The sequence below is a fragment of the Girardinichthys multiradiatus genome, chromosome 10 (assembly GCF_021462225.1).
Source record: "Girardinichthys multiradiatus isolate DD_20200921_A chromosome 10, DD_fGirMul_XY1, whole genome shotgun sequence".
NCBI classification, from domain to species: Eukaryota; Metazoa; Chordata; class Actinopteri; order Cyprinodontiformes; family Goodeidae; genus Girardinichthys; species Girardinichthys multiradiatus.
Genome location: NC_061803.1, coordinates 34236981 through 34259154, shown reverse-complemented (window position 1 = coordinate 34259154; position 22174 = coordinate 34236981). Strand labels below are relative to the sequence as shown.

Here is a 22174-nt window from a genome sequence, read left to right as displayed (position 1 = left end):
AATGTCAGGTTATTATCTTGTAATAGATGAAATCTGAAACCTGTTCCAGCAGAATGCATCCTTACAATTCTTGTCATTTGCAAAATATGTATTTCATATCTATCCAGCTATAAAATTCAGTTAAATGTTATAAATAATTTTTTTTTTAAATTTGATTCCGTAGATGTGGGTCGGATTTCTTGAGATTCTGCCAACCATTCATTGCAAAGCTCCGAGAGAAGTTATGCAACTGTTGGCCAGTCAAAGGTTCAGTGGAAAAAAGAGCTATGATCCCCTAATAGATGAACAGGAGTTTTGCAGCGAGGGGATTCAAAGGCCCTATCAGTACTTAAAGCGCTACAAACAGAATCAGCATCTTGATCGATTTAACTATCAAGAAGGATCCACAGTTGGGAATTCTAGGGATTGTCTAAATCTCTTTCTGTTGTACTGTGGCATGGACAACCCATCATGGGGCGAACTGAAGAACTTCTCCTGGTTCCTCAATGTGCAGCTCAAAGACTGTGAGAACTCTGTTTTCTGTGATCCAGACTTTCTTGCTGACCAGCTGCCAGGCTTTAAGGGCTTCATTGTGAAGTTCATGATTCTCATGGCAAGAGATTTCGCCTCGCCGTCTCTAAACACATCTGATGAAAGTCCCGCTCTTCGCATGGAAACCAATCTAGAAGATGACCTTCTCACTCGTCTGGCAATACGGAAGCGATGGGAGAATGAATCACATCCTTACATTTTCTTTAACGCAGACCATTCCTCAATGTCTTTCCTCGGCTTTAATGTAGTCTGTCATGGGCAGAACACACTCAACGCAGTTGATCCTCACAGCAGTGAGGTTCTCATAGAGCACGTAATGTCACAGGAACTGTTTGAAGGTTTGCAACGCCAAAGGATTTCTCTTACCGAGGACTTTGACCAGCTGTCCCGGTCAGACAAAATCAAAAGGATTTCTTGTGTTGTTGGTGCAAACAAAGGAATCATGGACAGAAGCTTCGATCCAGACCCAACATATGAGCTCACTGTAGACAATGTGATGAAGATGTTGGCCATACACATGAGATTCCGATGTGGTATTCCAGTTGTGATCATGGGAGAGACTGGCTGTGGAAAAACCAGACTGGTCCGTTTCCTCTGTACTTTGCAAAGGGAGGGAAGACCAGTAGAGAACTTGGTTCTTGTTAAAGTACATGGTGGAACCACAGCAGAGATGATCTATAGAAAGGTGCAGGAGGCTGAGGTGCTTGCTTACAGAAATCAGCACAAGCACAACCTTGACACCATTTTGTTCTTTGATGAAGCCAACACTACAGAGGCCATTTTTGCCATCAAGGAAATCTTGTGTGACAAAACAGTGAAAGGAGAACCTCTGAGGCCAAAAAGTGCTTTGAAAATAATAGCTGCCTGCAATCCTTACAGGAAGCACTCACCTGAAATGGTGGAACGTTTGGAACGTGCAGGACTGGGGTACCGAGTGAAGGCAGATGAAACTGAAGACCGGCTCGGTAAAGTCCCTCTGAGGCAGCTGGTTTACAGAGTTCACCCTCTGCCCCCAAGTATGGTGTCTTTGGTGTGGGACTTCGGCCAGTTGAGTGATTCAACTGAGCTTTCCTACATTAAACAGATCGTCCAGAAGAAAGTTTCCGATTACCGTTTGCCAGCAACGTGCAACAGCATAATTTCAAAAGTGCTGGCTGCCTCCCAGAAATATATGAGAAGTCGGAAAAATGAATGTAGTTTTGTAAGTCTGAGAGATGTAGAAAGGTCCATGAAAGTGTTAGTTTGGTTTTACCAACACAGTCAAGACATTTTCTCCAACCCTACTAATCTCAGTGATGAGCAACGGACCCTGAAGTGCTTGACTTTAGCCATTGGAGTATGCTACTACCCGTCTCTTGTAGCCAAGGAGGAGTACCTGGCAGAAATATGTAGGTACTTCCCGAGACCTGTGAACTGTGTTGCAGCATTGCAAGAGGAGATTTCATCCTGTCAAGACCTTTTCCTCCAAAACGTTCAGACAAGGGAAACAATTGCTAAAAACATTGCACTCAAAGAGAATGTGTTTCTCATGGTGGTCTGCATAGAACTGAAGATCCCTCTGTTTCTGGTTGGTAAACCAGGCAGCTCCAAGTCTCTTGCTAAAACCGTTGTCGCTGATGCCATGCAGGGCCAAAACTCCCACTGTGAGCTATTTAAGAAACTCAGACAAGTTCACATGGTCTCCTTCCAATGCAGTCCTCACTCAAGTCCAGAAGGCATCATAGGAACATTCAGGAACTGTGCTCGTTTCCAAAAGGACAAAAACATGGATGAGTATGTGTCAGTGGTGGTGCTAGATGAGATAGGACTAGCAGAAGATTCTCCACAGATGCCATTAAAGACCCTTCATCCTCTTTTGGAGGATGGATGTATTGACAATGACAAGCCAGATCCCCACATGAAGGTTGGGTTTGTTGGAATCTCCAACTGGGCTCTTGACCCAGCAAAAATGAACCGAGGAATATTTGTCTCCAGGTGGGACCCGAGTGAGGATGAACTCGTGGAGACTGCCAAAGGAATATGTTCATCTTCCAAGCAGATTCTTCTGAAAATAAAGCATCTGTTTCCATCTTTGGCCAAAGCCTTCTTAAAGATTTGCAACAAGACGTCAAAGAATCAGTTCTTCGGTCTGAGGGATTACTACAGCCTGGTCAAAATGCTGTTTGCTGCAGTGAAGGCCACACAACAAGAGCCAAACGGAGAGCAGCTTGTAGAGGTTGTCTTACGTAACTTCAGTGGACAGCCAGAGGGTTTTGACCCGGTCTTATTTTTCCAAGACGTTCTGCAAGATCTGACTGAAATTCCCAGACCAAGAACCTTGGAGATGATTTTAAGGAATCTTGATCATGGGACCAATGGGGAGAACCGTTATCTCTTGTTGTTGACTACAAACAATGCAGCTCTGCATATCCTTCAGCAACAAGTCTTTGCAAAAGGTGAATATCCGCCTCCTGAAATCATCTTTGGCTCAGGATTCCCAAAAGACCAGGAATATGCCCAAATCTGCCGGAATGTCAACCGAGTGAAAACCTGCATGGAGACCGGACGAACTGTTGTCCTCCTCAACATGCAGAATCTCTATGAAAGCCTGTACGATGCCTTGAACCAGTACTACGTTTACCTCAGTAAGCAGCAGTATGTTGATCTGGGTCTTGGCTCCCACAGAGTCAAATGTCGTGTTCATACAAACTTCCGTTTGGTAGTGGTAGAAGACCAGCAGAAGGTGTACGAGCACTTCCCAGTTCCCCTCATCAACAGGCTGGAAAAACACAGAGTTGATCGGAGCACTGATCTGGAGGCATGGCAGCACTGCGTTCTCAATAAACTGAGAGAGTGGATCAAGGAGTTCTCCGGCAAGGCCATTGAGGATTTCAAGCTCTCTGATGTTTTCATTGGCTTTCACAGTGATGCATGTGCCAGTGCTTTGTTGCAAGCACTAGAAAAGAGACAGCAAACTCTTTCAGACAGGAGAGAAGGACAGAATGAAAGGGACAAACCAAAAACACCTGTGTCAGATAAGCAGGACCAAGTAACCGAGATGGAGCACAGTCAGCTTGTTGATGCAATGGACACTGAGCACGAAACTGAGATAATGGTTAAGAATGATGAATCCAGTGAAGTTAGAGAAATGTTGCAAAATGAAGAGACAATGGAGACAGAAAATGACGAGTCTGCTGGAGAAAAAGAGGAAGAAGTCTTCAACTTGGCAAAAGGTTTATTGTTAAACTGTGCCACCCCTGATGCTGTGCTGAGACTCAAATATTCAGATTTATCCAGTCAGGACAGAGAGAAACTTCAGAGATTGTACTTTCAACAACATCACCACTCACTCCGAGATTTTCTGAGAGCTTGTTTGAACACACCTCAGGACTCCAGCAAGTTCCTGGAGGTAAGGGTAAAATCTCATCTCCAGCTTCATTCCTCCTTTTAAGACTTCACAAAAACTCTTCACTGCACCGCTTGCTTTGTATTTTTATAGATCACAACGTTTTCCAGCTTGCTGACAAAACTGGATGTAAGGGTTGTAGCCCACGCTCTAGGACTGCAAACTGACAGGATCCTCCTGCTGTCGCTCCACCAGTTTGACACTGAAGTCTCTTTCTGCAATAAAATACGGTAAAACAGAGCACAGCCTCCTTTTATCTTCTGTTTACCTCAGTTAGCATCTTTGCATCTATTTATGTTTACGATCAATCTATTAGCAGAAATCTGAAGATATCATAACCAAAAATAGAATGAGTGTCTCCCCGTTCCCTGCCTGTTAGAGTTTCTAAACTCAGACAAAATGATTTAGAAGTGTATGTCTTTGAGGGTCAAATTAATTATTATATAATATTCTAATAAAGAGGTTATCAAGCCTTACATGTTGGTATGTTCTCAAAACAATCAACTGAATTCGGGAGTTTACCTCACTTTCTTTTCATATAAAACACCATAATGAACCAGCATTAAACTGCATACTTTTCTTCCATGTCTTTATGTGTGTCAGGACATTTCTGCAAAACGCCGGCAACTCGCTTCACATTCTGTTCATCCAGATGGACCTTGAAGAGTCCCAGTGCAGCGCCGAGCTCATCGCATCAGCAAAGTACAGTCCTTCTATTCATTAACTGAAGCAGCGTGCATGTTTGGCTTGTCAAGTTTGCTTATGAGTATTTATGTCACCAGGTACTGCACCATGAATTACATGGCGTCAATGGATATTCAGATCTGTTGGGTGATTTTCATTGTGAAGGTCTCAAGGATTCCGAGCCAGTCCCGGTACATCGGTTTCCAAGGAGGTGAGGACCAAAAGGAATGAGGCTGTAAATGCAATGTGCCTGCTGTATCATTTAAAACACATTCAGAGCTTATGTGTTGTGTTTTGTATCAAAGGATTCTGGCATTCAATCCACATTGATGACCTGAGGGATTCAGAAGATATGAGTCTGAACCTGTCGGATTTCTGTGGAACTCTCATCAGCAGCCTGCTCAAACCTGCACCGCCAGGTAGAAATCAGACGCCTGGGCCTGTTATTTATGTTACCAACTGAAACCAGGTCAAGAATCCCAGCAGTAAAACAGTCTGAAGAAGAACAGATGAAGGTGTTTTTATGATCGTAGTTTGAAAATGATTATTCACAATTTTCACAGACTATTAAAATCCTTTATTATCCTTTGTGTATAAGTGAGAATAATGTTCTCGAACAACAAGGTTTTCTGAATACAAAACTTGGATTAGTTTATTTTAAACACAAGATTCAAATGTGATGGAAGTAGTATTAGATTTCACAGAAATGCCAAGCTGTAGAGTTTTTTTGTTTCTTGCCTACAAAATGCTTTTTCGCTGTTGTCACCTGTAAATACTTGGTCTTTATCGTGAACGTTTACATTTAACGTTTCCATTTTGTGTCTCATATCACTGAGATTCTCAAAATCTTTCATTTATAAAGAAAATTTAATTTAGGCAAAGTTCTTTTACTAGAATATTCAGAACTTCCTGGATTATAAAAACGTACAGTGCCTTTCATAAGTATTGAAACACCTTAAATATTTCCAATTTCCTTTCCCCTAAGACCCTAAAATAAAACTCAGTGCAACCAGTTTCCGTCAGAATTCACTAGAGTACAATATAGCAAATCACAATCAGGGAGAGCGGATTCCGTGGAATCGATATTGTGATTGCAATATTTATTAATAATATCACAATGGGGTGTTTTCCTACTATGGCGGAACCTTTGAATTCACTTAATTAGTAAATAGTCTATCTATGCCCTCTTTCCTGTCTACCTACTGTCAGAAAAATGAAAAATAAAGGCCTCTAGTGCTGCAAAAATGTTTTTTATTAATTTAGACTGAAAGGCAACGTGGATCAAATTTATTTATCTTTATTTTGAACAGAAAAGCAGAACATCAGTGAAGGAATGAGTTCAACAATCGGCTCAGAAGGCGACGGAAAAGTAGTTTTTTTTTTTATCTGTTAAAATCAAAACTTAGTTTTAGGTATTTTTATGATTACTTAAAAAAATCCTTCTTTGTTCAGGTGGAGAAAGCACCCCTTCACAGCCTGTCTTTAGTCCGGTCTTGTATCCAGAAAGCTGTGGGTTTACTGAGGGACCCCGACAGTCTGACGTCAAGGGGCATGCAGCGTATGCACATCCTGCTGACGCATATGTCAACTGATCAAAATCCCACCGCAGGTAAACTCCTGGATTTATTTCTCACATTGACTGCCCAACAAAACAAAATGATGAGAGGGTTTGTTACTCTGTAAAACTGATATTTCTGCATCTTTCTGATCAAACTTTGGTGTTTATTGAAGCTCGCTTTCAGAGGGCACTGTTGAGTCGGCTGGCTGAGACTCTGGCTCAAAGGGAAGAATTGATGGGCGCTCCTAAAGAGTGGGTCAGCAGAGAGGCCAAAAGACGCCAAGCCCTGCAGGAAGGAGGAACTCTGAGGTAACATCTCATTTTACTGTAAACATCTCAAAAATCCTGTAAAAAATAATCTGATAATTACCTCAATTAACCATAATGATTATTTTTTTTTTAAACCAATCTGGCCTCTTTTATTCATAATTGCAGCAAATTCAAAATAATAATAATTGTTCTTCATTTCTTTCCCCAATCTTTAAAATATTTTGTACTTCTGTGTGTTGATATTAGTTGGCTCAAACTGTCAATTAGTTAATCACCAAACCAACTGAACTAAAAATGAAAGCAATGGATAGTTAGATGCCTGATAAGAAAAACACGTTCCCATTATTATTTTAACTGGCAAAGCCCAATCTGAAGAGTTGGTTGGAGATGATAGACTGCCGTTTTGTTCAGCTGAAATCTCTAAATGCTTGAGGGTGTTTTCTGTTTAGTGTTCGTTGAACTCCAACACTCCTCAGTGAGGTATTGATTAGGTGATCGCTTGGACGCAACTTGGTTCCTAAGTGAAAGCGTCAGTTAACTGTGTTGTGATGTTTAAAACGGACGATGGTCTTTATTTGCTTTGTTTTATTTTAAAGCATTTTTGTTATATTTATTATTTGGTGTTTTGCATGTTGCAATGCTCTTAGCAGGAATTTGGTAGAAATGTCAGTAGTTTATACTATAGGACATTCTTGTTCACTTTACATAAAACGTACTTTGAAACGGTAAAAACAGGAAGACTAGTAATTTTGAAGTTGTCTCCTCAGTTTTTCCTGACCTGTATTTGCAATCAGTTTTACTGTTTTTCATGCTAATGTCATTTTGTCAGCTATTATATACTTGTGAAATGGGTAGATATGGCTGTATTACGTTCAATGTTAAGTATATACTTTAATGACCTGCATCTTGTCTGTGTGTGTGGAAGGCATACCCTGTGGCGTTGCCTTCAGTCCACCGTGACGCCGGTGTTAGCCAACATCTTGGAGGTTATAGATCGGTACTCCAATCTGGACCTGCTCTCTGCTGACAGACTCAGTCCGGGTCTCATACGGCTCTGGATGGACATCTTGGCCGACACACAGATTTTACCCCTAACGACTCCACCAAAGCAAAGGTATCAATGGATGTTTTGCCTTTTAGGAGGTCATGATGATCAAACACCATCAGTATCCTTACTCATTCTGTTCTTCTGTGAGCAGCCGTCCTGTTTCATTTAATTTGACTATTTAATGTTGTAGAAAAGTCTATCATCTTTTTTAATGTTTCCCAGTGATTCAGACCAGGAGGTTCTGGTGCAGCACCACTTCCTGTTGGATAGTGAGGAGCAGCCCTGCTCAGCTCCGTTCAGCTGGATCATTCAAATGAATCTGGACAGCTTGTGGGAGGAGTCAGAATTCACGCCAGGTTTGAGACCAGCTCTCAATCACATATTAAAACCTTTAGAAACATTTTGTAATCTGGTTTGGATCTGCTCTACAGTCTCTAAAGAAGGCAACACAGAAAGGATCCTCCAGTTTGTGAGCAGCTTCTCCAGCAGTAGGCTGGGCCATCACTTCCAGCAGCTTTCTGAGGAGGAGCAATGGCAATGTGGTCTTCTGTTCCTGCATGACTTCCTGCTGCTGTCTTTCAAGATAAAGTCCACGGATGAACTCAAGGTTCACAGATTTTCACAAAATTGAGATGTTGTATCTTGATTTAAGGCAGAAGAAAAATGTATTTCAACTTTTTTTTATTTAGAACTGTTTTGTCTTGATCAGTAGTTCCTCTGAGTTTATTTTTCACTTATTCTCTGACCAGACCTTTTTCCCAGTCTTTGATGATCTACAGTTTGTGATTTAAATTAAAAAAGAAGGCAAGCAGAGTTGAGGAGAAATAGTGCCAGGGTTTCAAAAACAGCTGTATTTGAGAGTCATGTTCCTAAGTGGTGGAAAACAGTTCTAAAACTGCTTTGGAAAATGTGTCTTCCTTAAGTTTATAAAACCTTTTTAAGTTATGTTCTGACAAACTCTGTTTCATCCATTGACTTTAGGAACCTTTTATATGCTTCCTAGATCATTGTGAAGTGGCTTAGCAACAAATAACCTTTCTCTGAAAACAATATTTTCTTTGACTAGGACATTTATCATACATTTCATGCACAGGTGTTCACCAGAGCCATGCAGGGCTGTTTGGTGGAGCTTCAGAGAACCATGGGAGCTGCTGCTGATCTCTCTCCTGCTTGGATCATGGCAGCTGCGAAATGTTTTGCAGCTAGATTGGACATGCTCAGCCACATATTTCTCTTGCAGCCACAGTTGGCTGCAGATGTTCTTCAGCAGATGTCGTCGAGGAGCGAGCAGAGAGAAATGGTGACAGTAACCTTCACACTACTGAGTTGTACATTCTTTTTTGGGTTTTATGTTTTTACCTTTTTGTGTATCTGCATGCTTTAATTTGGCTGCTGGTACACCTGAAGTCCCCCACTCTGAGATAAAAAAAGGATATTCTTTTCTACTTTCGCTGTGATTTAAAGCACAATGTCGACACATCTTTTGCCAGTCTGAGCATTACCATAATGTGTTCCTCATTCTGCAGGCGGAGGATGTTCTAGCTCTAGGTATCTGCGTTGAGGAGATCAAACTTTTGAGTGTGACTTCGCTCGATGAATGCCGGTCGTTTGTGAGCAGAGTGGAGTTGCTCCAGCCGTGTCTGGACAGAGCATTCAGCCAGAAATATGGCGCTCTGTGTAGTGCTTCCTGTTTTCAGCATCTGGCCTCCATCAGGTGTGTCTAAAAAGGCTTTAAAATGGATTCTGTTTGGGCATATTACTCCAGCCTGAAAAGGTTGGAATCTTGTTTTCCAGTATTTTCATGTTCTGGATTAGTATACAAAAACAAATTTTTGGATTATTATATTATTACAGTCTCTGTTATCTGCAGGTTCTATATTTGAAATTTGGCCACTGTAGAAATGTCTTCTATAAATTCCTTGTAATCATTTGTATTTAAAGTATGAAATGAGCTAAGAACTCTGGAAAAAGTCTGGAAAAATGTGTCATCTTCACCTGAAAAATTTAGTTTTTGTTGGATTTATTAATAACATCTTGTATCATTTCAGGTCAGCGTGGCATGGGATGCTTGTTGTTGCAGCTTTCATCCAGCAGATCGTTTTTAATGTGAAACAAGATGACTGGAAGCTTAGAGAACTGGCTCTGAAACACTGCAACCTTCATCTGAACGTACGTCAGAAAGTTGTTAAGCATCTGTTTTAGTCCTGAACTTTTTCAAACAGGTTTAAATCCTAAACTAAGTTAGGAGGTGGAAACCTGGGCTGTTCTGTTATTTAGTTGTTGATAAAGGATATTTCTAATGTATTCTGTCCTAAATTTTACAAAATCTTTGTATTTAAAATAAAGCCAGATAATTAACTGTAGACAATCTGTTTATTTGCCCAACAGCTGATGCAGGAGTCTCCTGATATGAGGAGTGTAAACATGCTGCAGCAGCTGATCCGGATTCTCAACTCCTTCCATGATGAGTGCATCAGCAGGGATCTCAGGTCACATTTTGTCTTTCGTTTGTCTTAACTTTCCAAATTAAGAGATTTCACCTTGTTATTACATATAAACCTGTATATTAATAGAAATTCGTTCCATTTTTGTACAGTAAAATAATGGAAAACGTTTTTTGTTGAAGGTTTGGAATTTCCTGTCCAGTTTGCCTGCTGGAGTTCAGTGAGCCGTCCGTCCTGCCCTGCCAGCACGTCATCTGCCTGCCGTGTCTTCAGCGCTGCTTTCAGCAGCACCAACGTTCCTGTCCTAAATGCAGGACAGAGTTACCAAGCAACTTCACACCAACCGTTTCCCAAAGCATTAAGTAGGAAAGAATTATTCAAAATCACTCTAATGTGCTGTTCTGCCAGAACGTTTTGTACTGATGCAAATACGTTACAACAAAGTTCTGATCCAACCCTCATTTATCTATAGTTCCTTCTGTATTGTATTATGTATTTACCTTATAATTTTAAAGCATGAGAGGCTATTATTTCTCTGTAACTTTTACCCATCTTTCAGGGCTGCACTCAAGCAGCAGGCAGCCACCAGACGCTGCTGTAACTCCTTCTTCCTGGAGGTGGTGTCCAGGTTCTGTTTGTCAGAAGGACAGAGGCCAGAAGAGGGTGTGGTGGAGCTGCTGTTCTCTTTGCTTGTCTCTTCTAATGGTCAGTGGCTGAGTGAGTCAGTAAACAGATACCAGGTCATACACAAAAACCAACATGTCTCTGTCCATTATTGTTGCAGGAGATGTTTACCACACCAGAGAGCTCACTCCCTTCATGGAGTGTGTGGATAACAGTCCAATGGTCCGATCAGTCCTGCCAAAACTTCTGCTGCAGTACAGGTGAGAGAGAAGGCATCTATAACTTCTCATATGGGGGTAAAAGAAGCACACCTAATAAATAAAGCTTCTGAATATCTCAGAATTTAACCTTTAAAATAAGATGATTCTTATGATCATATTCACTATGAGGAGCAGTTTAATATTGGCTGAAAATGCAGAAATGTTTTTCCTAGAAGTGGTGAGTTTGACATTGTAATGATCGAAACACTACAGTCTGCTGACACCTGGATATCTGCAAACAGATTTTTTCCTGGAGGTATTTAACTTAAAACCTCCTGTTAGGGCTTTTGCTCCAAAGTGGTTCCAGTGCTTAAACTGGGCTGACGCTAGAGCCAGTTCTTAACTGGTTCTGCCAAAGAACTTGTTTGCTTTTCCATTACCTGAAAGTCCAGTCAGAGTCATGTGTTTAGAAATGTTGATCCTCCGCCTGTTTTATCAGAATCTGCTATATTGGCCAAGACTTTGTGCACAAACAAAGTATTTGACTTCAGGTTTGACAAACAAGGTAACGGTTTCCAGCGCTCACAGCGTACCAACATTAACTATAAATATATAAACTTTAGAGGAACTAACATAAGGATAAACGAGCAGTATGTACATTTAAGATGTATGAACAAAAAACAACAGGCAGGTTGTGGTAGTGCAAATATGCTTATTTGGTTTCCCAGCAGAGTAGCTGACTACTCAGGGTGTAAGGTGTTCATTCAGAGAAACAGCCTGGGGCAGCAACTGTCTCTGTGGAGGCTGGTTTCTGCAAACAGTGGTGTGTACCGCATACCTGGTGCCCAGGAGATGTGTGTGGTCTATAGAGATGTTAGCTGCCCTTTTCCTGACCCTAGACCTGTACAGGTCCTCTTTGGAAGGAAGGTCAGTCCTGAGAATCCTCACTTCAGACCTGATTGTTCAATGCAGTTTGGACCTGTCGTGTTTTGTGGATGAGCCAAACCACACTGAGATGGACACAGTCAGGACGGACTAAATAATAGTAGTGTAGAAGATGACCAGCAGCTCCTGTGGAAGGTTGTCCTTCTTGAGTTGCTGTGGGAAGTACCGTCTCTACTGGGCCTTCTTATGAATATTGTCTATGTTTGAGAATCAGCTCAGGTCCCGAGAAAGGGTGGTTCCGAGAAACCAGAAGTAATCCACAGTAGAAACAGTGTTGTTGAGGATGGTGAGGGGAGGGAGTGTGAAGGGCTTTCTCCAGAAGTCCACCATCATCTCAACAGTCTTGAGTGGGTTAAGCTCCAGGTGGTTCTGATCGCACCAGTTGACCAGCCGATCCACCGCCTGTCTGTATGTAGACTCACTGTCCCGGATCAAACCAAAAACAGTGGTGTCATCTGCAAATTTCAGAACTTTCACAGATGGATCTGCTGAGGTGCAGTCATTGGTGTACAGAGAGAAGAGGAGTGGGGAGAGAACACATACTAACATACCCCGATACTAATGGTTCTTGTGCGGTAGAATTTGCTTTCCAGTCTCGCCTGCTGTTGCCGCTCCTTCAGGAAGCTGGTGATCCGCTGACAGGTAGAGGCCGGTACTGTGAGCTGGGTGAATGTCTTGTGAAGGATGTCTCGGCTGATGGTGTTGAAGGCTGAACTGAGGACAACAAACAGGATCCTGGTTTACGTACCTGGGTGGTCGAGGTGTTGCAGGATGAAGGGCAGTCCTAAATTGGCTGCACCATCTGCCAACCTGTTTGCCTGGTATGCAAACTGCAGGGGGTCCAGCAGGGGGCCTGTGATGTCCTTCAGGTGCTTCAACACCAGACACTCAAAGGATTTCATGAACACAGACCTCAGGGCGACAGGCCTGTAGCCATTTAACCCCATGATGGTGTGTTTTTTTGGAGACCGGGATGATGGTGGAACACTTGAAGCAGGAGGGAATGTCACACAGCTCCAAAGACTTGATGAAGATCTGAGTGAAGATGGGAGTTAGTTGTTTAGCGCAGTCAGTCCCTAAGCTTTCCTGGTGTTCTGACACCAAAAGAACCTATTTACATCTCCCTCAGAGATCTTACATCCAGGCAGGGGTCTGAGGAGAGGAGGGAGATTGGTGCATGTGGAGCTTTTGTGTCGGTGTGAGATGTGGACAAATTGGTTGGAGGTGTGAACGGCTGTTTTTCACACCTGCAGCAGAAGCTGTTTATGTTGTCTGCTGAATGAGGGTTCTGCTCATGGTGGAGGAGTGGGTTCCTGTACTTAGTGATGTTTTTCACACCATTCCAAACTGTTTTTTAGCTTCTTGCTGTAGCTTCTCGTAGCTGCCCTGATCTCCTTGGTCAGTTTGTTTCTTGTCAGCTGATACAGGGCCCGGTCCCTGCTGCTCTCAGCCTGTTCTTTGGTCCGAAGCAGCTTTGAGTAGAGATTAGTTGTGAATTGGTGTTACGTAAATAAACTTAATTGAATTGAACAAACTGAAGTGATTTGAATTGAATTTGTAGAGTGCACAACTGATATTTGTGCTGTCACCTGAGCTGTGGATCTGTGCAGCTCCTTCAGAGTTACCATGGACATCTTGGCTGCTTCTCTGATTAATGCTCTCCCTGGTAGCTTGTCAGTTTAGGCAGACGGCCATGTCTTGATGGGTTTGGAGTTGTGCCAAACTCTTTTCATTGCCATGTCTTGGTAAGTCCGATGATGGATTGAATGGTTCAAAGGTCCACAACATCCTCCCTGACCAGTCTGCTGTGTTTCTGCTTTTTATGATGCTGTTTGTCACTAATGATCTCTAAAAAACCTTCGAGGTCTTTCAGAGAATAACTGCATTTATACTGCAATTAAATTACACCCAGTTACATATAAGGTGATTCTGACAGTAGTTTGTTGCTCTGGATTTTATGTAGGGGTGTCTAAGTAAAAGAGTCTGAATACAAATTCATACCTAAAGTATATAACTGAAGCACATCTGTTAACAAAAGTACATCTGTTAGTTTTGAGCAGGTGAAGGCTCACATCCAGAACTACCTGAAGAATTTGGAGAATAACCTTTTGGACCAAGAGGACCGTACAGAACTCTACCTGCTGTTTGTCAACTGCTTCCAGGTTCACAATACCAGCTGTCATTCATCACTGTAGAAAACATGTCAAATATGTCAAAATTGTAGAAATTACTGTATGATGAGGTTATTGCTATAGTGAACTTTGCCTTGACAGTTTATTGCTGTCACAAATATTACCTGTTTCATCTAAAATCCAATGTCTTTCCCTCAGGATTCCCTGCTGTGCTCATCAGCCAGAGACGCGGGTCCTGGTGTAGAGCAGGAAGCAGAAATCAGATTTTTGAGCAGGATTGTGAGGAAACAGACTCCAAACAGACAAGAGGATCCAGCAGAGTTTCTCCTTAACATCGCCAGACTGAGAATCTGCCTGAGCACTGCTGCCAAGCTGCTTGAGAAGGGTGCAATTCAAGGTGATTTAAAAAGCAGCAGTTTCATTGTTGTTTATATCCTGTATGCTGGAGCAGTGGAAATTAATGACGATGAATGTGCATGTTTTCCTTTTGGTATTTGTTACAAAGAAGGTGGACAAGCTGCAGAATATCTGCAGCAGGTGAGAGGGTTATGTGAGTACAGCGGTAATGATTGGCTCAGGGTTTACCTGCTGCGAGCCCTGCACAGATGCTCCGGGATGGAGTGTGTTCTGTCCTTGATGAACAGCCCGGCGGGGAGGTGGATCTTCCCTTCAGACCTGCTGCGGCTTCAGGTACAAAAGTGATACTTTTTAACTGTAAAATGTCCAACTTTGTCCCTACTCCTGATGATGCGGTAGGTTGTAACTGTGCTGTTAGGATTTATTCTAAATAAAACATTACTTTTTCTCTCATAGAGGATGGTTTCAGCAACCGTAGACCCTTTCCTTTGCTGTGGGACTTCTTACAGGGCTCTGAGAAATGCTGTGATCCAGGTTGTTCTGGAGAACAGGTCCGACACTTTTGTGACTGAGCTGCAGGTGAGACAACTGCCATCTATGAAGATTACTGACTGGTAGGACTGGGCCTAAAATTAATGAGCTGCTCCTCTTCCTCCTCGACCAGCTCTACCGCCGCCGCTGCTTCAATATTTGAAATTTCCTCCATTTTCTCAACCTCACCGTCTCTTACACTTCTTGTTACAGACTGGATGGGGTGGAGTCATGTGACTACAGACTGTACACGTAGATCAGTGTCTTAAAAGGACATGAGCATAGCCTACCTGTACACAGCTGAAAAAGAAAAGAAAAAAAACAGCTCTTCTTTTCATTTTTTTTAAAAACAGAAAATACTGAAAATGACTATTTTAATTTTTCGGTTTATCACCCAGGCCTACTGCCTGGTGGCCTTTAGACAACTGAACTAATACAGACTGAGATGTTCTTTTGAGACGTCCATCTGTGCTGTTATGTCCCCTGCTAACCACTAAAGATCAGCAAATCTTTATCTTTTTACCTTTTTTAAAGAACTCACTGAACGGATTACCACAGCATTCAGTGTGAGTGAAACACACAAAATAAGGGTTGGCATTAGGGGTTAGTAAGAGTGTTTTCAAGCAGTTCATGGAGCATCCAGCAGTAAGTTGAGGGCAGCAAGCACAGTGGATGCCTCAAAAGATGCAGCTGACAGCATAAGCAGCACAGCGGGGTCATCTGTTGGGTTTACTTGAGACTGCGTTGTTGTAATATTCAAATCAACAGTTTTATTTTTAACTCTCTTTTGTATTATTGTGCAATTCCATATTAATGCCAGATTGAAGCTAAGCCCTATCAGTATCTGTTGTCCGGAGGCAGTTATGTGAAAAATTACACAAATGTACGTGTGCTTTCTTTCTGCAGAAGCTGGGAAGATCTCAGATCAGCCTCATGGCTCTGGCTTTGTATAGACAGGTCACCTGCATCTACAGATCACCTGATACCAGCATACATCCTTCCACACAGGTACACAACATCTGAAGTCCACCTATGTAACCCTGTCTAAAAAGGTGGTAATCTGCCTCACACACAGGTTTAGCTACAATTCCAGCAGCCAGCTAACAGTAGATAGAGAGCATCATTGTTGGACAGTATTCCAACACTTTCCTTATGTCAGATTTTTTTTAATGAGTTCAAAATATTCAAAAATTGTAGTATTAGGATTATGACTAAAAGGGAAATGCTATGTGAGGAGAATCTGTGCAGGTTCAGTGGTTTTTTTTTTTGTAGTCTTGGCAATCTGATTTGCTATTAAAATCCTTGTTCTAAAACAGTTCTAAGAGCTTTTGTTTTTCCATTCTTACAGCAGAGAGACAGACTGAAAGCTCTCCTTAGAAACATCCAGCCGAATGAGTTGAGGGAGTTCTGCTCGTCTCTTCTGAGTAATCGTATCGGTCAGCAAGATCTGTTGGTTCTGAGACCAATTGTTTCAGAGCTGCTGGTCCATCTGGACTCTGTGCTCCTCTGTGGAAATCCTCTACTGGTTCCTCTTTATCTGATTGCCTTTCAGCCTGAGAATGTCCCAGTAAGAAGCTTATTTATCTGCATAAACAGACAGTTTTGTTTCATCATCAGCTGTTGAATGTTATAGCTTCAACCACTACAGCTGCATCTGAGACAGCACTCTTATTTCAGAAACTTAACTTTTACTGCTTTGTTTCAGTTTGTATCGTTTTAAAACTGTAAAATAAAACAGAACAGATTCTTATTTAAACATAATACAGATGGAAAACTTTGGTTTTAAATGTTAAAAATGCTTTTTAGAACATTTCTTTTATCCTGAATAACCTCCGTCATTCAATGAATCTACACCATCTACTTTCCGCATTATTTATAAGTTTTTTTTTTTGTGTTTCTCAGAACTCTTTCCTTCCAACCATGCCAGATGATCACACAAGCGAGGCCAGAGGCTGGTTAAGCAGCGAGAGAAGACTCCAGAAGTACTGTAAGTGTTAACATCACAAAGCCCACATTACATTAAAAAAGATGAATAAAATTGGTTTTTCAGAATCTATAGTATTTTCACAATAGTGGTTACACTAAAGGAGTACTCTGAGTGTACTGGAGAATAACCTAAACCTCTAATTGTAACAGCACAGAGCAGCAGAAGGCAGAGTAACATAAGCTTTAACACAACCTGAAAAAAGCTGCATTAAGATAGAGAAAACGATTGAATCATAGAACCACACAATAAAACTGACGTAAAACATATAAAAGAGTTTGGTGGAGTCAGTGAGTTGTGTGTTCAAATTCCTAAATAAAAGGCTGATATTTTGTTATTAAAGTATTTTATTTACAAGGGCGGAACCATGAACACTGTGAAACCGGCTTAAGTATAGAAAGTAAGAAAAACTCAAAAACCTTAAACAGAAACGCGTGACCAAAGGCTTTATATGCGAGAACCTGAACTCCTATCAGAGTTCCCGCTCCTGTGTTTCAGAACAACTGAAGACTAGAATTCCATGGACTTGCTGATAATAAAGATTTACTGAGTTCTGGGTTAAAACTACATACATGTTTTTTCTGCAACCAGTCAGAAAGGTTTGAATTTTAACATGATAATCCTAGACACCTGGTGTCAAAAATCACTCCAATGATCCTCCTAATAGCACAGGAGCCTTAGTTTCTTCTATCTAACAACATGCAGATGTTATCTTCCAGATGTTGAGCCCAGAATAATGCCTTGCATCTCAACAGGACTAGTATTTAAGGTCTTAAATGTGATGTTTTTCCTGATTTTTAGCTTGTGCCAATGGACATGTGTGCTTTGTGGGAGAGGTAAGTGTTCATTGTTTGTTTTATTGTCTCATTAACTATTAACAACATTAGAAAGGTTTTTACGAGTCTGTCACTAATCTCATTTTGTGTCATAGTGTGGAAAGCCAGTGGTTAAATCATTGTGTCCTGACTGCGGGCTTCCGATTGGTGGAGAAAAACACATGCCGGTGGAAGGTTTTACTATGAACACACAGGAGAGGTGGGACCTTCTACAGATCGCTTCTTTAGCTTTCTGAAAACGTTTTCCCTTGGAAATGTTTGTGTTTAATTCAGTTCTTTTGGTGTGAAATGCTAGGGATCAGACACGGACAGGACACATTCTCGGTGAGGCTCAACGGAGGTCTGAAGCCCCTGAAAGACAGATGACGTCGGCTCAGTCCGGCATCCTGCGGCTGCTAACTCACCTCGCTATGCTTCAAGGAGCCATGAACAATCAGATAGTGAGGCTGGATCTGAAATTTCTCACCACGTCTTTTAAAATGTTCCACCATATTAAAAAATAACCCATGTCTTATGTTAGGAAGTCAGTTACATGATCCATCCCCGCCCTTCCAACGTTATCCAATTTCTGTTGGATCACCTGGAAAGGGACATGAGAGTATTGGGAAAAACTCTTGATCAGAACATGGACAACACAGCAGTTACAGTTCACCTAATCCTGACAAGATTCCCAGACGGTGAAACTATCTTTAAACCAACCTTTCACTGGCTATTCCTTTAAGTCATAAAGTAAAAATCTAACTTTAAACGTGCCGACTGTTGATAAAGGTACCGGGAGAGCGAGACCGGATCTGTCCTCCAGAGAACAACGGCAGCGTTGGGAGAAACTCGTCTGTGATTCTGCCATCAACCCAGTACTTCAGGTAAGAAACTGCTTTTAAAGTGTTTTACTGATAAATAAACGTTTGAAATCCAAAGTTCCTATCAGGTCTGGACAAATTTTCCAAGTCTGGATAATTGTGGAAAAAACAAATAGAGCACATGAGGAAATATTTGTATTCACAGACGTTATTCAATCATTCATTCATGTGTGTGGTTGTTGCAGATTCCATATTCAGAAACTGGGCAAAATAAATTATCCAGTGACATTTGTTTCATTCGGATGAACTCTGTAACTTTGGTCTAGAAATAATGTAGATTTAACACAAAAAATGTGTTAGAAGCCTGGGAATCTGGGCAGACATTTTCATGATATAAACACAGAAATTTCTGCTGAGTAATGGAAAGTCTTTCTTCTTTCCTGCTTTAGGATCTGCAGAATAATCTTGCAAAAGCTAATGAGAGAATCGCCTCAGATGAGGGACTCTCTGGAAGCCCTCTGATGACTCTGCTCATCGCCGATCCCGGGAAGATGTTGTCGTTGCCCTCTTCCTGCCCAACGGATCGCTCCTCCTTCTGGGCACTGGGTGAGACGATGACGGTGGAGCGGTTCTCTCAGTTGGTGGGAGAGAAGTCGGGAGATGGCTCTTTATCACTGCTCATCTTGTTTATGAAGAAGGTATGATAACTTTTTGGCCTTTTACTCACTGACAAATAGACACAACATTATAATCCTTTGTTGAGGTTCGGTGAGAAAAAGGGAATTTTTGCCTGGCACCTCTGTTAGAGACACGGCTGACAGATGTTCAAATAAATGTTACATTTTAGCCTCTTTGTGTGTCCATAAACTGATTGACGTGGTGGCAACATAACACTGATCTGACACATTCATTAACCTACACAACCACAGGGACAAAGAGTATTTCAGTTTGTGTTTTACTACCCTTATGTAGTAAAATAGAAATATCTTTTATACATTTACATCTCAGTTTTGGAAATGATTTGCCCAGTTTTGATACAGACTCTGTGTTTATGTCTCAGGTACAGTGTGTGCGACAGCTCCATCACTTGCCTGAACTGGCTGCTCTGCTGTCCGACCTTCTAAAGGTGTTTCCACTGACGTCAACGAGCTCTGCTCCTCAGACCATCACTCAGTTCTTACAGCAAATACCTGCAGGTAAACAAGCATTTTCTCTTTAACTGAGTAGCTGCAACAAAATACAGGCTTCAGACACAAACAGGCTTCTCTCATCACCCTCATCAGGTTTCCAGAGGAAGGTGCTGACTGAGAGGGTGGAAAGATTCATCAGAGTGTGGAACCTCCTCAGAGCCGAGGTGGCAAACAACTGTAAGGGCTGGGCTGTTTACATTTCACTTTGAAGAATAACTGTGCAGCTTTTCAGATCTTGCAGTCATTTTTACATTGTAAAATTACCATGTCAGTAATATAAATATTTAGCCTGTAGACAAATTCTTTATAAACCAGTGAGCTACTGTCATGTCTGCATTTATTTTTCAGAGAAGATCTTTCTGGTCCTTTCAAATAACTTCTGTCTAGAAACAACCAGACATATGTTAGCTGCAGGCTGATAAAACATGTGCAGAAAAATCAATCATTTCAGTAAAATTCTAAACATCATTTTCCTAGTAGTCTGCTAGTGTTTGATATAAACAATTACAAGTCTTCAGTTTTTGCTTTTACAACATTATGGGAATGGTGGCAAATACACTCACTGGCCACTTTATTAGGTACACCTTGCCAGTACCGGGTTGGACCCCCTTTTACCTTCAGAACTACCTTAATCCTTTATGGCATAGATTCAACAAGGTTCTGGAAACACTCATCGGAGTTTGGTCCTTATTGACATGATAGCATCACACAGATGCTGCAGATTTGTCAGCTGCACATCCATGATGCAAATCTCCAGTTCCACCACATCCTAAAGGTGCTCTACTGGATTGATATCTGGTGACTGTAGAGGTCATTTGAGTCCAGTGAACTCATTGTTATGTTCAAGAAACCAGTCTGAGATGATTTGTGCTTTATGACATGGCGCGTTATCCTGCTGGAAGTAACCATCAGAAGATGGGTCCACTGTGGTCATAAAGGGATGGACATGGTCAGCAACAATACTCAGGTAGGCTGTGGCGTTGACATGATGCTCAGTTGGTACTAAGGGGCCCAAAGTGTGTCAAGAAAATATCCCCCACACCATTACACCACCAGCACCAGCCTGAACTGTTGATATAAGGCAGGATGGATCCATGCTTTCATGTTGTTGACGCCAAATTCTGACCCTACCATCCGAATGTCGCAGCAGAAATCAAGACTCATCAGACCAGGCAACGTTTTTCCAATCTTCTATTGTCCAGTTTTGGTGAACCTGTGTGAATTGTAGCCTCAGTTTCCTGTTCTTAGCTGACAGGAGTGGCACCCGGTGTGGTCTTCTGCTGCTGTAGCCCATCCGCCTCAAGGTTCAACGTGTCGTGCGTTCAGAGATGCTCTTCTGCATGCCTTGGTTGTAACGAGTGGTTATTTAAGTTACTGTTGCCTTTCTATCAGCTCGAACCAGTCTGGCCATCCTCCTCCGACCTCTGGCATCAACAAGGCATTTGCGGCCACAGAACTGCTGCTCACTGGATATTTTCTCCTTTTCGGACCATTCTCTGTAAACCCTAGAGATGGTAGTGTGTGATATCCTGTCAGTATTGGAGACCAACTTAGACCATCATGTTATCTGTCACTGGGGACAGTTTCATGATAATTTGGTGAAAGGGATCAAATATGAGCCTTCCAGAGTAAAACATGACACTTCCTGTTCTCAAGGGGCAGGTCTTCGATGATCTTAGCATTTGATCATTGAACATTCTTGAGGGCCTGATATGGATCAATCCTAGAAGGTTTCATGTATTTGTGACTTTCCTTGTAGGAACTATGACAATTTCGTGTTCTTAATGGCGTGAACTCAGATTTTGAGGGTTGGCCACGCCCACATGCTTTCATGTGGCAAAAAGCGTTTGATAACTTTTGACCGCCAATGTCTTAAGAGCATACTGAGTCATTTTGGAGTCTGTAAGTCAAATGCTGTAGGAGGAGTTTGCTCACATACGATGTGTGTAAACAAGAGAAAATGGCGGCTTTGATCCAAAATGGTCGACTTTCTGTGGGGTTTGGACAATGGGTCCAAGAGTTGTTTTGTAAGTCCTGAGAAGTTGCATATGTGTACCGTTTATTTTTTTTCTTGGGAATGCTGTGGAGGAATTAGGCTGCACCCACTAAAAATTTAATTGGATATGTTTTGGGGGGCGGAATAAGATTGATCATATTGAATTTGGTGCAGATCAGCTGATATATGTGGAAATTAGAGGCAAACATATGGTCATGGAAAAACATTTCACTTCGCACACCGACACACCCACACCGTCCACATTAGTGTCTGTGTTCCAAACGAAGTTAGACCAACTTGTTATCTGTCTTATGACACACTTTCCAGTAGGTCAATAGGGTCAGAGAGCGACCTTTCCAAGTGAAAAAAGTGACTCCCTGTTGATGATGTCATCATTTGACCACCTAGGATTGTTGGTCACCTGAGAGGGGTCAATCATACCAGGTTTTAAGAGACTTTTTTTCTGATTTAGAGAGATCTACCTATGTACCAAATTTCTAATTTTGGACTTACCAGTTGGCCTATCTCACCTTAGGGGCCGCTGTGGAGCTGTTTGGCTTCACCCATTTTCAATTCCATTAAAATACTTAAGATTTCACTAGGGGGACAGTTTTCAGTGAAGTTTGGTGAGTTTTTGAGTATGTTGAGGCCTCCAAAAA

General features: G+C 41.8%; 1 protein-coding gene across 1 annotated transcript in view; it reads left to right on the top strand.

The window, feature by feature from the left end:
• rnf213b (ring finger protein 213b) overlaps nucleotides 1-22174 on the top strand; it is a 44045-nt gene that overhangs the window by 17351 nt on the left and 4520 nt on the right. Inside the window, exons 25-57 of the mRNA XM_047377095.1 lie at nucleotides 164-3919; nucleotides 4010-4146; nucleotides 4520-4618; nucleotides 4699-4811; nucleotides 4906-5019; nucleotides 5911-5969; nucleotides 6053-6209; nucleotides 6332-6467; nucleotides 7354-7542; nucleotides 7699-7832; nucleotides 7908-8083; nucleotides 8570-8776; nucleotides 9003-9190; nucleotides 9525-9645; nucleotides 9865-9965; nucleotides 10103-10282; nucleotides 10480-10625; nucleotides 10705-10804; nucleotides 13740-13851; nucleotides 14020-14218; nucleotides 14330-14511; nucleotides 14635-14757; nucleotides 15616-15717; nucleotides 16058-16276; nucleotides 16612-16696; nucleotides 17495-17529; nucleotides 17625-17728; nucleotides 17825-17969; nucleotides 18050-18206; nucleotides 18298-18392; nucleotides 18779-19027; nucleotides 19390-19525; nucleotides 19613-19696. Of these exons, the coding sequence (XP_047233051.1) occupies nucleotides 164-3919; nucleotides 4010-4146; nucleotides 4520-4618; nucleotides 4699-4811; nucleotides 4906-5019; nucleotides 5911-5969; nucleotides 6053-6209; nucleotides 6332-6467; nucleotides 7354-7542; nucleotides 7699-7832; nucleotides 7908-8083; nucleotides 8570-8776; nucleotides 9003-9190; nucleotides 9525-9645; nucleotides 9865-9965; nucleotides 10103-10282; nucleotides 10480-10625; nucleotides 10705-10804; nucleotides 13740-13851; nucleotides 14020-14218; nucleotides 14330-14511; nucleotides 14635-14757; nucleotides 15616-15717; nucleotides 16058-16276; nucleotides 16612-16696; nucleotides 17495-17529; nucleotides 17625-17728; nucleotides 17825-17969; nucleotides 18050-18206; nucleotides 18298-18392; nucleotides 18779-19027; nucleotides 19390-19525; nucleotides 19613-19696 (8140 nt within the window). The remainder of the gene's footprint in view (nucleotides 1-163; nucleotides 3920-4009; nucleotides 4147-4519; nucleotides 4619-4698; nucleotides 4812-4905; nucleotides 5020-5910; nucleotides 5970-6052; nucleotides 6210-6331; nucleotides 6468-7353; nucleotides 7543-7698; nucleotides 7833-7907; nucleotides 8084-8569; nucleotides 8777-9002; nucleotides 9191-9524; nucleotides 9646-9864; nucleotides 9966-10102; nucleotides 10283-10479; nucleotides 10626-10704; nucleotides 10805-13739; nucleotides 13852-14019; nucleotides 14219-14329; nucleotides 14512-14634; nucleotides 14758-15615; nucleotides 15718-16057; nucleotides 16277-16611; nucleotides 16697-17494; nucleotides 17530-17624; nucleotides 17729-17824; nucleotides 17970-18049; nucleotides 18207-18297; nucleotides 18393-18778; nucleotides 19028-19389; nucleotides 19526-19612; nucleotides 19697-22174) is intronic.